Raw genomic sequence first — 12,831 nt, forward strand, 5'->3', positions numbered from 1 at the left:
TTCAGGAGACAATCATGAAACCTAGCCTAAAACAAGCTGAAAGACAGCAGAGTGCTTTATGATGTTATCCCCTGTTGTACCCTCCTTTTGATGGTCATTTATATAGTACACATTGTTAAAAATGACACAATTAAAATTTGAATCAGTACATAATTAAATTTAACAATAAGAAGTTATCCAACATATTAATTAGAAATGTGTAGTTAAACATTTTTCATTAGTTAGAAAAAGTAGCTTTCATGGCTTCCTAAGAAGCCACATCCTAGTAGTTTTGTTAACTTCTCAATGGATACACAATAATCACTGCTAAGAGAAAGACATAGTTAAAAACAGTGATGGAGGGGGAGAGTAAAGAAGGCAATAATAACTTGGTATGAAGGCTGGAAAATGCTCCCCAGGAAAGGTTGCAGACTGCGCTTCAAAGAGCTGCCAGTATACTGTGGCTCCTCACCCTAAGTACCCACCATGCCGCTGCAGGTCATACTCTTTTTTTGTCTCTTCATTCCCTAGAATTTTCCATGCCTGATCAATTTCGATGAACTTCTGTATACATTCCTCCACTGTTCCTGCTGGCACATCTGCACTTTGTTTATCTGGATGATACTGCCAATCAAAAATAAACGGGGTGGTAAATAGAGAGGGTTGATGGGGTAGGTTAAAAACAAAAACAAAACAAAACAAAAAAACCCAAAACTTGTAAATCTAAGTTTTAGTTAAGAAAGAAGGTGATGAGAAGATGAAAACTACGGTGCCAAGGCAATGAGACAACAGTGTTGGGCACAGGAGACAAGTGCCAGGTTAATTAGACCACTGGAGTAGCTATAAATCCACCAGTGACATGATCTGTCACAACATGCAAAGACAGCATTTTCTGGATAATTTGCTGATGGAATCAATGGTCTCATGGACAATTTACCTAGAGAGGATGACTAACACAAACAGAAATAGGTACGTGCAGACGAGCAGGACATGACAAAGAAAGGGCACAAACTATGCAGAGTATGAAGCTTTCCTTATATAAGGTGCTTGGCTGTAAAAACCATTACAAATGAACTACTAGCTTTTTCTTATGAAAGCAGATTATACAATCATACTTGAAAATAAATACCTTTCATCTTCCAGTTCAGTCCTGAAGATTTTAAAGTTACAAATCCCCAAACATAAATTTTTGTTGAAAAATAGTTATTCTAGGGCAGATGGGTAAGAAACAACTGTTTTTGTTTTAAAGATTTCAGAGAGAGAGAGCATGTGTGCGCACACACACACACACACGCACACAAACACACACACAAGCATGCGCAAGAAGGGGGAGGGCCAGAGGGAGAGAGAGAGAACCTCAAGCAGACTCCCGGCCCAGCACAGAACCCCACATGAGACTCGATCTCATGACCCTGAGATCATGACCTGAGCCAAAACCAAGAGTCAGACGCTCAACCAAATGAGCCACCCAGGTGCCCTGGTGAACAACAACTTTAAAGAACTCAACAAAACATTTGGATATAAATTCATTAGTAAATCTTTCTCATTTGTGTTTTCCAAATCTAAGAAATTTTTAAAAATGTTTTCAATATGCAGTAGTTTGTTTAAAGTATTTGGTCAAAACAAGAACATTTTCTACCAATTCATCGATTCTCAAATGCTAATGTAAATGTGGCTTACTAGATATCCCACTTATATTATCTCCTTTTCCCCCTATATTCTCCGTGGTTCTTCCTTCTCTTTTTATTTATTGGTTCTGAAAGAATCAATGTCATTTGCATTTCAGCAGTCTTTCAAAAAATAAGCGAGAAAAGGTTATCTAAATGTAGAGACATTTCACTTAAATAATGTAGGGATCATAGTAGCAGATATTCAAATGTGTCATTTTTTCACTCTCAAGTAAACAAGGAACCACTTGGTAGTATTCAACGAGAATTTGCCATCAGTAATTACTCTGAATGCTTTATCAAATATGTTATAGAATATACCTAATTTTAAAAGTTACCTTAGGAATTTCCTTTGAACTAGTACACTAGTTTTCCTCCTTTAGTTCTCGTCCTTTTTCTTCAAAGTTTTTATAATAAAACAGGCACAAAAAAAAAAAAAACCCACCATTTTTACATTTCATGACATTAATATGGTTCACTCACATACTCATCAATTAATAATGGCATAACCACTTAAATTCTTTCATTGACTATTTTACAGACATTGAAATAACACAAAAAATTGAAAAGTGCAACGTCATGTATTATCCAAGTTGCTAAGGCCAAAGTCACTCAGTGAATTGTGGCAAGTAACACAAAGTAAAGTGACTTCAATCCTCAATCCAGAATTCAGAAAATATGTAAATTTTTAATCATAATGTAGACTACTGGTTTTGACAGTGAATTTGTTTTCATGCTGAACTTTTTCACACTGCTGATGATTCTTGCTAGCAGAGCAAAAGCTATTGTGTTATCTGGTTGCACAGAAGAACATCATGCATGCTGAGAGAAAGATTATAGGGCAAACAAAGAATTAGGCTTCCATTTTCCCTCTAGCAAACTATTTCTCTTCCTATGCCAAATTTAACAGTTATCAACATTTAAATATTTAAGCTAATTAATATAATGACTGAAGAAAAGAAAAGAAAACTAAGGCTTTACTATTTCATCTTTTTATGGTCATGATTTATCAAATGATGCTCATAAAAATCATTCCCATACTGAGGTCTAGGCAGTCCCTACATTTGGGCTAATATTTAAGTAACATCCCCACACCAAAAAAGAGTTTGCTACATTAAAGTTCTCTAGCTTACCCATTCTTCTAACACTATGTGAAGAAGATTTCTGTAACAAGCCTTACTAAGAAAGCCTTACAAAATCAAGAATTAGTTTGTAGCCACCCAAAACTAAAAGCTATCACTAAATTTTACTGAGTCATAGATCAGTTCTACGATAGTTCGAGCATAATTCCATTTCTTACTAACTTTTTATTTTCCTGACAGCTATTTTAAATAAGCAACTCACTATCTGAAGCTTTTAGGTCTAATCTGTTGTGCTATTATTAGAATGCAATACATTTTATTCTATGATACAGAGTCCAATTAAGAAATGGCAATTATTAGCAAGAAAATAAATATGTCATTTAGGGTGCTAAAAGCCTCAGTCCAATCTGTTTTGACAGCAAGTTGAAGAACAAAATGAAGGTCTAAAAGAGAATAACACATTCTGTGGTTGGCTGAAAATGGCACCTAAAGATATCAGGTCCTAATCTCTGGTACCTGTAAAATGTTACCTTATTAGGAAAAAGGATCTTGGAAGATACAACTTGAAGATCTTTAAATGGAGAGTACTCTGAATTACAAAAGTGGGCCCTAAATTCAATCAAAGTATTCTTATAAGAAAGAGGCAGAGGGAGATTTGACACACAGAGGAGAAGATGGTATGAAGACCATTCAGAGAGACAGAGAGGGATTTGAAATAATGGTATCAAAGATTGGGAGTGATGAGTCCATAAGCCAGGGAATACTGGCAGCCACCAGCAGCTAGAAGAGACAAGGAATGTACTCCTACCCCTAGAGCCTTGACTTTGGTTCAGTTATGCTGATTTTGAATTTCTAGACTCCAGAATTGTGGAAGAATACAGTTCTGTTGTTTTAAGCCACCACGTCTGCAGTAATTTATTTTGGCAGCTACAAAAATCATACACTGTGTAAATATGTCTATGGTTTATATGGAAATACAAAGGATCTAGAACAGGCAAAAGAATCTTGAAACAGAACAAAGCTGAAGCTACGGTAATCAAGACTGTAGTACTGGCATAAATATATCTAAATATATCAGTAGAACAGAATAAAGAGTCTAGAAGTAATAGACCATATATATATATATAGAGAGAGAGAGATATACAGATACAGACATGGATATGTATAGTCAATGATTTTCAGCAAAGGTGTCAATGCAATTCAATAAACTGAACTGAAACAACTAGATGCCATGTGGAAAAATTAACCTCGATCCCTATCTCATTTCATACACAAGAATTAACACAAGATGAATGAGTCATAGACATAAATGTAAAACACAGAACCTAAAGCTTCTAGAAGGAAATACAAGAGATTATCTTTGCCCCTTGGGGTAGGCAAAGACTGCTTTTGACAGAAAACAAAAGGCCCAAACAATAATGACACAAAATGGATAAACTGAACATCAGTTTTAAAACTTTCTGCTCAGCAAAGACACCATTAAGAAAATAGACAAGCCACAGACTGGTTAAAAAACAACAACAACAACAAAAAACCTGACTAAATATGTATCTAACAAAGCACTTACATCTTGAACATACAACAATTGGGGAGCCCAGGTGGCTCAGTCGGTTAAGTGTCTGCCTTCGCTCAGGTCATGATCCCAGGTTCCTGGGATGGAGCCCCTGCATCAGGATTCCTGCTCAGTGGGAAGCCTGCCTCTCCCTCTGCCCCTGCCCCTGCTCGAGCTTTCTCTCTCTCAAAATAAATAAAATCCTTAAAAAAGAAATAGAACATACAACAACAACAAAATCCTATAAATCGATGGTAAAAAGACATACTAATTAAAAAGCAGGGGGAAAAACACTTTTCAAAGAAGATAGATGAACAGACTATGTGCACATGAACTTGCATGCAAACTTTTTCATTAGTTAACAGGAAAATGTACGTTAAAATTATGACATATCACTAACTACCTAATAGAATGGCTAAAATAAAAAAGACATAACACTAAACGTTGGTGAAGATACGGAATAACTGGAACTCAAATATGGTTCTGGGAGGAAACTATTTGACAATTACTTATAAAGACACACCTATAACCTATTCTGTGATCAAATAATTTTGGATATTTACTTTTGGATATTAAGAGAAATGAAACAAACATATGCTCACTAAAAGACTTACAAAACAATGTACTCACAGCCTTATTTGCAATAGTCAAAAACTGGAACCATAAAGTCTATCAACAGGAGAATGGATAAACGGTAGTATGTCCATACATAAGGAATTCTATTCAACAATAAAAAAGAAAAATCTATGATATAGTCAGTGACCTAGATGAATATCTAAAACGTTACACTGGACAAGAACAAAAGGGTACATACTATTTGATTGCATTGATATGAAATTTAAATGCAGGCAAATCTATAGTGATAGAAATTAAAAGTTGGTTTCCAGGTGAGAATAGGGGGTGGAAATTAACTGCAAAGGGGCACAGGAAATTTTCCGGAGGAACAGAAAAGTTCTATATTTTGTTTGGGATGGTGGTTATATGGTATCAAATCTCACCAAACTGAACATGTAAGAGCTGTGCATTTTTCACTGTATGTTGACTGCATCTCAATAGATAAACATCTTTAGACATGTCTAAAATTATTGAGATTTAGAAAACCTTTCCAAGACATAAAGAAAAAAAATGAGAAATTTCTTCCAATATTAAGAGAAAAATACAATTAAACCATAGAAAATTAATGCAAAGACTAATACAAATTAGTGAAAGTTTAAATTAGACATAAAAATATAGTTTTATTACTTCCAAGTACATACGCCAACCTCCAAAAACTTTGAAACATTTTAAAAAGTTAAGTATTGCTGAGGACTACAGTACATTCAAAATTAAAATATCATAAATATGTCACAATACTAAAAATACTGAGAGTGAGTGTCTCTCTGTGATACTTTATTACAATAGTACAGAGGTGTCTGTCTTCAAAGTTTTAGCAAACTGCTATTTTACTATTCTCAAATGATTTGATATTCACAACTTTATGATCTGTTTAACCTCCTCACTTTGGGGGGAAATTTATCAATTACACAGACCTATGTTCTTTAAGTCCCCACGTCACTAACTGAGGATGAGAAAAATGAACACAAACAAAAGATTAGAAACTGTCTTGATCTGAAAATATAAGATCACTCATGCAACTACAAGATATACAGAAAATTTTATAATATTATATCAGGATTAATATATGTTATCTATATCCTAACTATCTAATTAATAACTGAGGCTTTCATTATGGACTCTTAATTCTGAGATTAATAGCTGAGATTCTATGGCAAAGGGTTGTCCAATATGGAACATTTTTTGATTTTAGATTTTCTCCATATAATAATTCCAAGTGCTAGTTTCTACATTACTAATTACAGAGTGACTATCACAATGTGTCAGCCCAGAGAAACTCAAATGTGGTAATCAGATTTGCATCATCAGCATTATCTGAGAGCTCATTAGAAGATGGCTCCATCCCAAACCTGGGGCAGGGGGTGGAGAGGAGCACGTGGGATCCAGAATCTGTGTTTCAACAAACTCTCCAGGCAATTATCATGCATGCTAAAGTATAAGAAGCACACTGTTAGCCTCTACTGCTTAAAACACAGAATTAGGTGCAAGTCAGAAAATTAGTGCTTTGTAAACATTTCTCCTTGACAGATGCATCCTTCCAAGTAGGTATCCACACACAAAAAAGAAAAAAAATGCTCAAAGAGCGACACCCTCAATTGTTAACCTAGACCACTACAATGAAAATTACATAAAGTGTTCTAAGTCATAATTTTTTTTATATTTGATACCTTTTGTTCACTAATCATAAATGCCAGCCCGTTTGTTTCATTGTTTGCACAAATGCCAACATCGATGATGAAGAAGCTAATGAAATCTGAACAATATGCCAGTGGTATTTTAACCCGTTGATTTATTTTTAGAGGAGGATACACTTTATATCAGGCTTCAGCTACTGAACACTGCAATAATGTCCACTGATAGGCTTAACACAGAGACAAATGTTTTTCTACTAGAAAGGACAAAAGTTAAAAGTATATATAAGTTGTGAGAAGAGCATATTGCAATACACTGCAAAAATTCTAGCAACTTCCAAAAGGTTTTATAGACACCCCTTTAATGCCTTTCTTACATTCCTTTTTAAAAGGACATACTGCGGAGCACCTGGGTGGCTCAGTCGGTTAAGCGTCTGCCTTCGGCTCAGGTCATGATCCCAGAATTCTGGGATCAAGCCCCATATTGGGCTCTCCGCACAGCGGAGAGCCTGCTTCTCCCTCTCCTTCTGCTGCTCCCCCTGCTTATTCTCCCCACCTCCTCTCTCTCTCAAATAAATAAATAAATAAATATTAAAAAAAAATAAAAGGACATACTGCTTTATTTTACTAATAGCTTGCTACTTAAATCTAAAATTAAATAAAAAGTTAGGGAATCATACATTAACCCTTTACTACATACGTGTGATGTGTGATTATGCTGTTTTGATCTATAAAATACTGACTGTAAACAGGAAGTAACAACTATGAGGACTCTCAGCAAATTTAATTAAACAAAAAGTCCCAAATTGTTATACTGATATTATTTGATCTATCAGTGTGGACCCTGAGGACACAGCACTTTGGTTTTCGTCTGTGTAAAAGAGGAGTTTGACACCATTAATAGGACGCTAGCTCTCTATTTCTAGCTTCAAATTTTCTTGAATTCCAGAACCAACTTTCAAAACACCTTCTAAAAGCTACCTTATCAGTACTAGCGGTTCAACATATCCAAAATCCAATTTATCATCTGGACTCTAAAATTAGTTTCACCTCCTGCTGAATTCCTTGTTCTGTTAAAATCACCACTATGCTCAATAAAAGCTGAATGAATGAATGAATGAATAAGAGAATAATAAATACATTTCCTATTAATCCAGGCTACAATTATCAGGGTAACCTTCCTTTCCCTCATCCTATGAATCACCAAATTCAGTAGATTCTGCCTATACAATGTCCTTTTCATTCCTAATGCCAAACCTAGTTAAAATGAAAAGGAGCTTTTTCCGGTTCTCTAGCATTCACCTTCTAATAGCTCTCCAGTCCACCCACCTGCTCCCAAGTTCATGTGCCTTGCCTTAAAACCCTGACCACGTCATTCCCCTGCTCAAAAATTTTAATAGGTAACCTACCGTACAGTGAATTAGTCATAGTCCTTACTCTTATAGGTAAAGTCCTCCAAAAAAAGAACCCCAACCTACCATGCCAGCTCTATTACAAGTATTACAGATACAGCATTTATGTCTAGTCATTCTAGACTAGTCCTTCAGAGATCATCCCTTAAACACGCATAACTTTGTTTGTCTTATTTATGCTGTTGTCTCCACTGAAACATCCTCCATCAGTTAAAATGCATCTCTTCCATGAAGCCATGTTTAACATTCCTACCCAGAGGGGATGATACATATGTATCTGTGTCTGTGGGTCCTTTCGAACTCTTTCGGTAATCCTAACTTTAAAGGAATTGATAGTTACTTGTGCACTCAACCCTCCTCTAAAACACTTAATACTACTGTATCTTAACTTTATCTGTATCTCTGCAGAGATGAGCACAATGCCCCTCTGCACAAATATCTTCCATAAATACTTGTTTAAGGTGTACATGTAACTTTCCCCAGAAGTACAAAGTCTAAAAATTCCTGATTTTAGTCAGCACTGGATGGAAGGAGGAACAAATTTTAGGTTTAATCACTTTTGTATCTTTGCTCTCACACTCTTTCCTAGTAAACAAGTATTAACTATATGTCATTCTATTCAGCTGACACATGGACAGATATGATTCGGGGATATGCTTCAGCCCAATGGTCTTCTTCAAATATTTTCCAAACTGAAGAATGAGATACAGACTACACAGATACTTACTAAGAGGAATGAATTCAAGAGTATACTTGATAAAAGGAATGGATGTGTAACTGTGGGATGTGTGAATATGGAAAAGGTTGAATCTTAAAAAAAAAAGGTCCTTAATGTCCTTTTCTCTATCCCTGCTCAGTTTTCCCAAAAGGAAAGTGTTCGTGTTTCCTATACGAATTCTGTACTACCAAAAAAGAGTATCATAACACCAGGAGACCTTATCAGTATCTCTGCAAAAAGAGAGCTGGATGGCATTGCATTTTTTTGCATTTTTTACCAATGATTCTGTGGACAGAATCCCATTCAAGTAACGTCTTGCCAAGCCCCAATAGGCCCAATGTCGTATTTCCATGACATCACAGTGCATATACATTCCAAACAGACTATAATGCAGAATACTACTGAGGAACTTCAAACCATGGCACACATATAAACACTGAATAAAAGCTTATTGTGGGTCATTTTGATTTGAAGTCTTCTTGCTTCCACGAGTCCAGTCCTCACTACATTTTGAGGCACTCATCACCTCTAAAGAGAGCAAAAACTCACTTTTTTAGACACTGGCTGTGAAAGAAAATTGAAAAGGTCAAGTTAAGGGAATTATGTAAGAGGACATTTGTACATCTGACCACGATAATATCTGACAGCAAGAATACAACTGTCCAACGTTTTTACTGGTGAAGAACTTCTGATTTACCAAAGTATTAAATACAAGCTCTTAATGACAATTAAGTAGTTTCTTAATCTTTGATAATTTTATGAAAACCAAGGATGTTCTCCCCGAAAGTGTTTATCACATCCCTAATCTTTCCTCCTTCCAAAACAAGACAAAGTTCAGTCACTAAAAGTTAATTCTAAATAACTGCACTTCTTTGCTCTTACTCTCTGAACACTATGATAGTCACAGGAGACCCTCCCCAACACTTCCTAAACCTCTCCTAACCACTGCCTTTTCTCTCTTTTTCTTTTTTAAACTTTGATTTCTTAAGTAATTTCTATCCCCAACGTGGGGCTCATGACCCCAAGATCAAGAGTCACATGCTCCACCAACTGAGCCAGTGAGACGCCCCCATCTGATTTTCTCACAAAACAGCTTCTCAAGCTCTTCTCTCCTCCAATCTCCCCACAAAACTCCTCTAATGTATGTCAACACTCCCCAGCTGAAATGCACTGGGTGAGTCCTGATCAGCTGCTGCAGAGGCCAGGGCCATTTCTGAGAACTCCCCTTTCCTTGTGCATCGGAGAGAGACAGGAGGCCAGAACTTCTGCCTGCCAGCTCCATTCTGCTGTGGTGGTAGTACCGCCACCACCTGCCAGAAGACAAGAATCAAGCGTGGAAGGAGAGAGGCCAGAGGCCAGAGCACTCCCCACCACTAGGCCCCTGAGGTTTACAGAAGGAAAGGATGCAGGCAACGGGGTCTCTTAACCAACTTGTAACAAACCAGGGCTGAGGGATAGCAGGTTCCCTCCACCATTTTACAACACAACAAACTTCCACAATAGCCCTCCATACAAGGATTTATCTGGGAAGGAAGGGGATGGAGAAAAAAGGAAAGGGTATAGAATCGCCTTGTCTAATATTCTTCAGGTGCAGGAAAGTCTTCCTACCCTACTTCTCCTTGATCCTGCTTGCTACAATTGGCAATGGTTATTATCCTTCCAAATATACAATGGGGGAGCGGAGAATGTCCTTGGATCATCAATCAGAAGAGATGGCACAATTATTCATATCAAAACCTAATCTTTCACTACTTTGGAAAACCAGAAATTCCTAAGTTGATATATTTTTTTAAAAGGACAAGGAAGGGCAGCTCCTTTTCCTAAATAGATCTTCCCCAGGTCATTGCTATCTCTACCTCCCCAAAAATATGTCCTTCTACACCTGTTTTCTTTTTTAAAGTTTATTCATCTTTTTAGTAATCTCTACACCCCACGTGGGGCTTAACTCACAACCCTGAGATCAAGAGTCGCATGCGCTTACAACTGAGCCAGCCAGGTGCCCCTCTACACCTATTTTTTAAACACTGAATTACCAATGTTTGTTGATAGCTTGTAATTAGCAGAACTTGAAAATAAAACTCTGTTTTATATTTGAAGAAACTGGAAGACAAAATATCAAGTAATGTTATTTGAGTGAATAGTAAGTTAAAGCAGTGTTTTTAGGGTTAGATAACAAGAATTTGTGTGACTAGAGTCACAACTGATCCTACAGAGTAGGGCCCATATTATTATAGTCTTTTTAAGTGAAATTATTAAGACAGTTAATACTGCCATTCTCCTTTTCAAAAATTGTTAGTTTTGCTGATATAAACTTGTACTTTTTATTTTCTCCCAGTTCATCAAAACTTACAGGTCTGACTCTGACCTTTATTTAATTTAACAAGTACCAGCTTTATTGAAATACAGTTCACATACCATAGGATTCACCTTTTTAAAGTATGCAATTCAGTGGTTTTGAATATTCACGGAGTTGTACAACCATTACCACTATCTAATTTCAGAACATTTTCATCACCTACAAAGAAACCCTGCATCCGTTCAGAGTCCTTCTCTACTCCCCTTTCCTTCCAAGTCTCTGGCAACTACTAATCTACTTTCTGTTTCTGTGCATCTGCCCATTTTGGACAAGGATGATATATATGTACACATACGCACACACACACATATATACATACAGTAATTAATTAAAAAGCACACTTGTTGGGTTTTTTTTTTTTTTTTTTTTTTAGATAGGAGGAGGGGCAGAGGAAAGGGAGAGAGAGAATCTTAAGCAGGTTCCACACCTAGCGTGGAGCCCAAAGCAGGGCTGGATCTCATGACCCTGAGCTGAAACCGAGAGTGGGACACTTAACTGAGCCACCTAGGTGCTCCACACTTGTGGTTTTAAGTATCTATAAAAATTACCTTCCTTAGTTCTTCTGTGAATGTTGGTGAATAACTAATATACAGACAAAAACAGTATGCTCTTCTAGATCTCTAAATTTGGCTCCATAACATAAAAACTGATCTTAATAAGGAATTCTTGTGAACAGTCCTATGAATTTATTTGTAATAGAATCCTATTGTAACGCAGTCCCATGGTCCCCAGAGAGAAGCTGAGAGTAAGGCTTCAGTGTGACTACCTGGCAGTCATACTGACAGAACAGTAGAAAGAAGTAGAATCTCTTTCGTCTACCAGAATGGCTAATGATTGCTTCTACTCTCTGAAAGAGTCATTTCAACCACCATATTTTTAGAGATGTTTTAGTCTTCTGAACATAGTTATCTTTAAAACTTCTTCGACATGTCACTATAATATTCTAAATGTCAATATAATATAATCACTGGCAGCTCTAAGAAGAGCTAAAAGAGATGAAAAGGAACAAGGAGGAGGAGGTGAGTAGGAAGACAGCAGAAGGCAGAGGAAGGGGAGACTGTAGAAGAAGGGGAAGGGAAACAGAAGAGGAGCAAGAAGAAGAAGAAATGGAAGGCTAAGGAAAAAGCAAGGCAAGAGACTGAAAAACACTGAAGGAAAACAAAGCCATGCAATACTTACAGTAGGTGTTGACATTTTCAAATAAAGAATTAAGAGGTAGATTGTAGGAATGGGATTCACAGAAATGAAGAAATGAAATAGGTAAAATATGAGGCTGAGTAACACAATCATGGTAATCCATGCAAAACCCTTTCAAAGCCAAGACTGACCTCTCCACTATATTTTGAACTAGGAGATTTACTAACTCTAAAATATAATCTTGCACCAACTCCTTTTGCTAGTCACATGCCTATTTTTCTTTGTTGACTATATCCAAGTGTGATACAACCTGTTTCTCTGCATGTAAGACACACAAAAAATTTAAATTTTGTGCAATGGGTTACATTATATTCAATTTAAATAAAAAGCTAGACACCACTACCTCCAAAATCTTATCAGACAAGTTTTCAATGACACAGTCAACATGAGCTAGCTACACAGAGAATTCCAAGATAAATGCTCTGCCTCCAGTATCCCCCAGTGGCTAACTTCACATGCCCTCTGGGTTCAGGGAAGACATGGTTTTTGTATAATTAAGAATGTAAGAAACTGAGGTCAAACTAAATAAGAGTGGTGACATATAGCTACAGATCCTACAGAGCTCCTCTCCTGTAGAAACTCTTGGCTCTGCTCTGTGGCCATCAAGGTCATCAGGTACTAA

General features: G+C 36.6%; 1 protein-coding gene across 5 annotated transcripts in view; it reads right to left on the reverse strand.

The window, feature by feature from the left end:
• Window positions 1-12,831, reverse strand: part of DNAJC24 (DnaJ heat shock protein family (Hsp40) member C24) — a 64,479-nt gene that overhangs the window by 20,944 nt on the left and 30,704 nt on the right. For all 5 annotated transcript variants that reach the window (XR_003606823.2, XR_003606822.2, XM_028087725.2 and 2 more), the window contains exon 3: window positions 465-603. Coding sequence is in view for 3 of the 5 variants with exons in the window: in XM_028087725.2 (XP_027943526.1) it covers window positions 465-603 (139 nt within the window). In the remaining 2 variants the exon portion in view is untranslated. The remainder of the gene's footprint in view (window positions 1-464; window positions 604-12,831) is intronic.

The sequence above is a fragment of the Eumetopias jubatus genome, unplaced genomic scaffold (genome assembly GCF_037043125.1).
Source record: "Eumetopias jubatus isolate StellerSeaLion01/CBP00866 unplaced genomic scaffold, mEumJub1_p1.0 scaffold_13, whole genome shotgun sequence".
Taxonomy (NCBI): domain Eukaryota; kingdom Metazoa; phylum Chordata; class Mammalia; order Carnivora; family Otariidae; genus Eumetopias; species Eumetopias jubatus.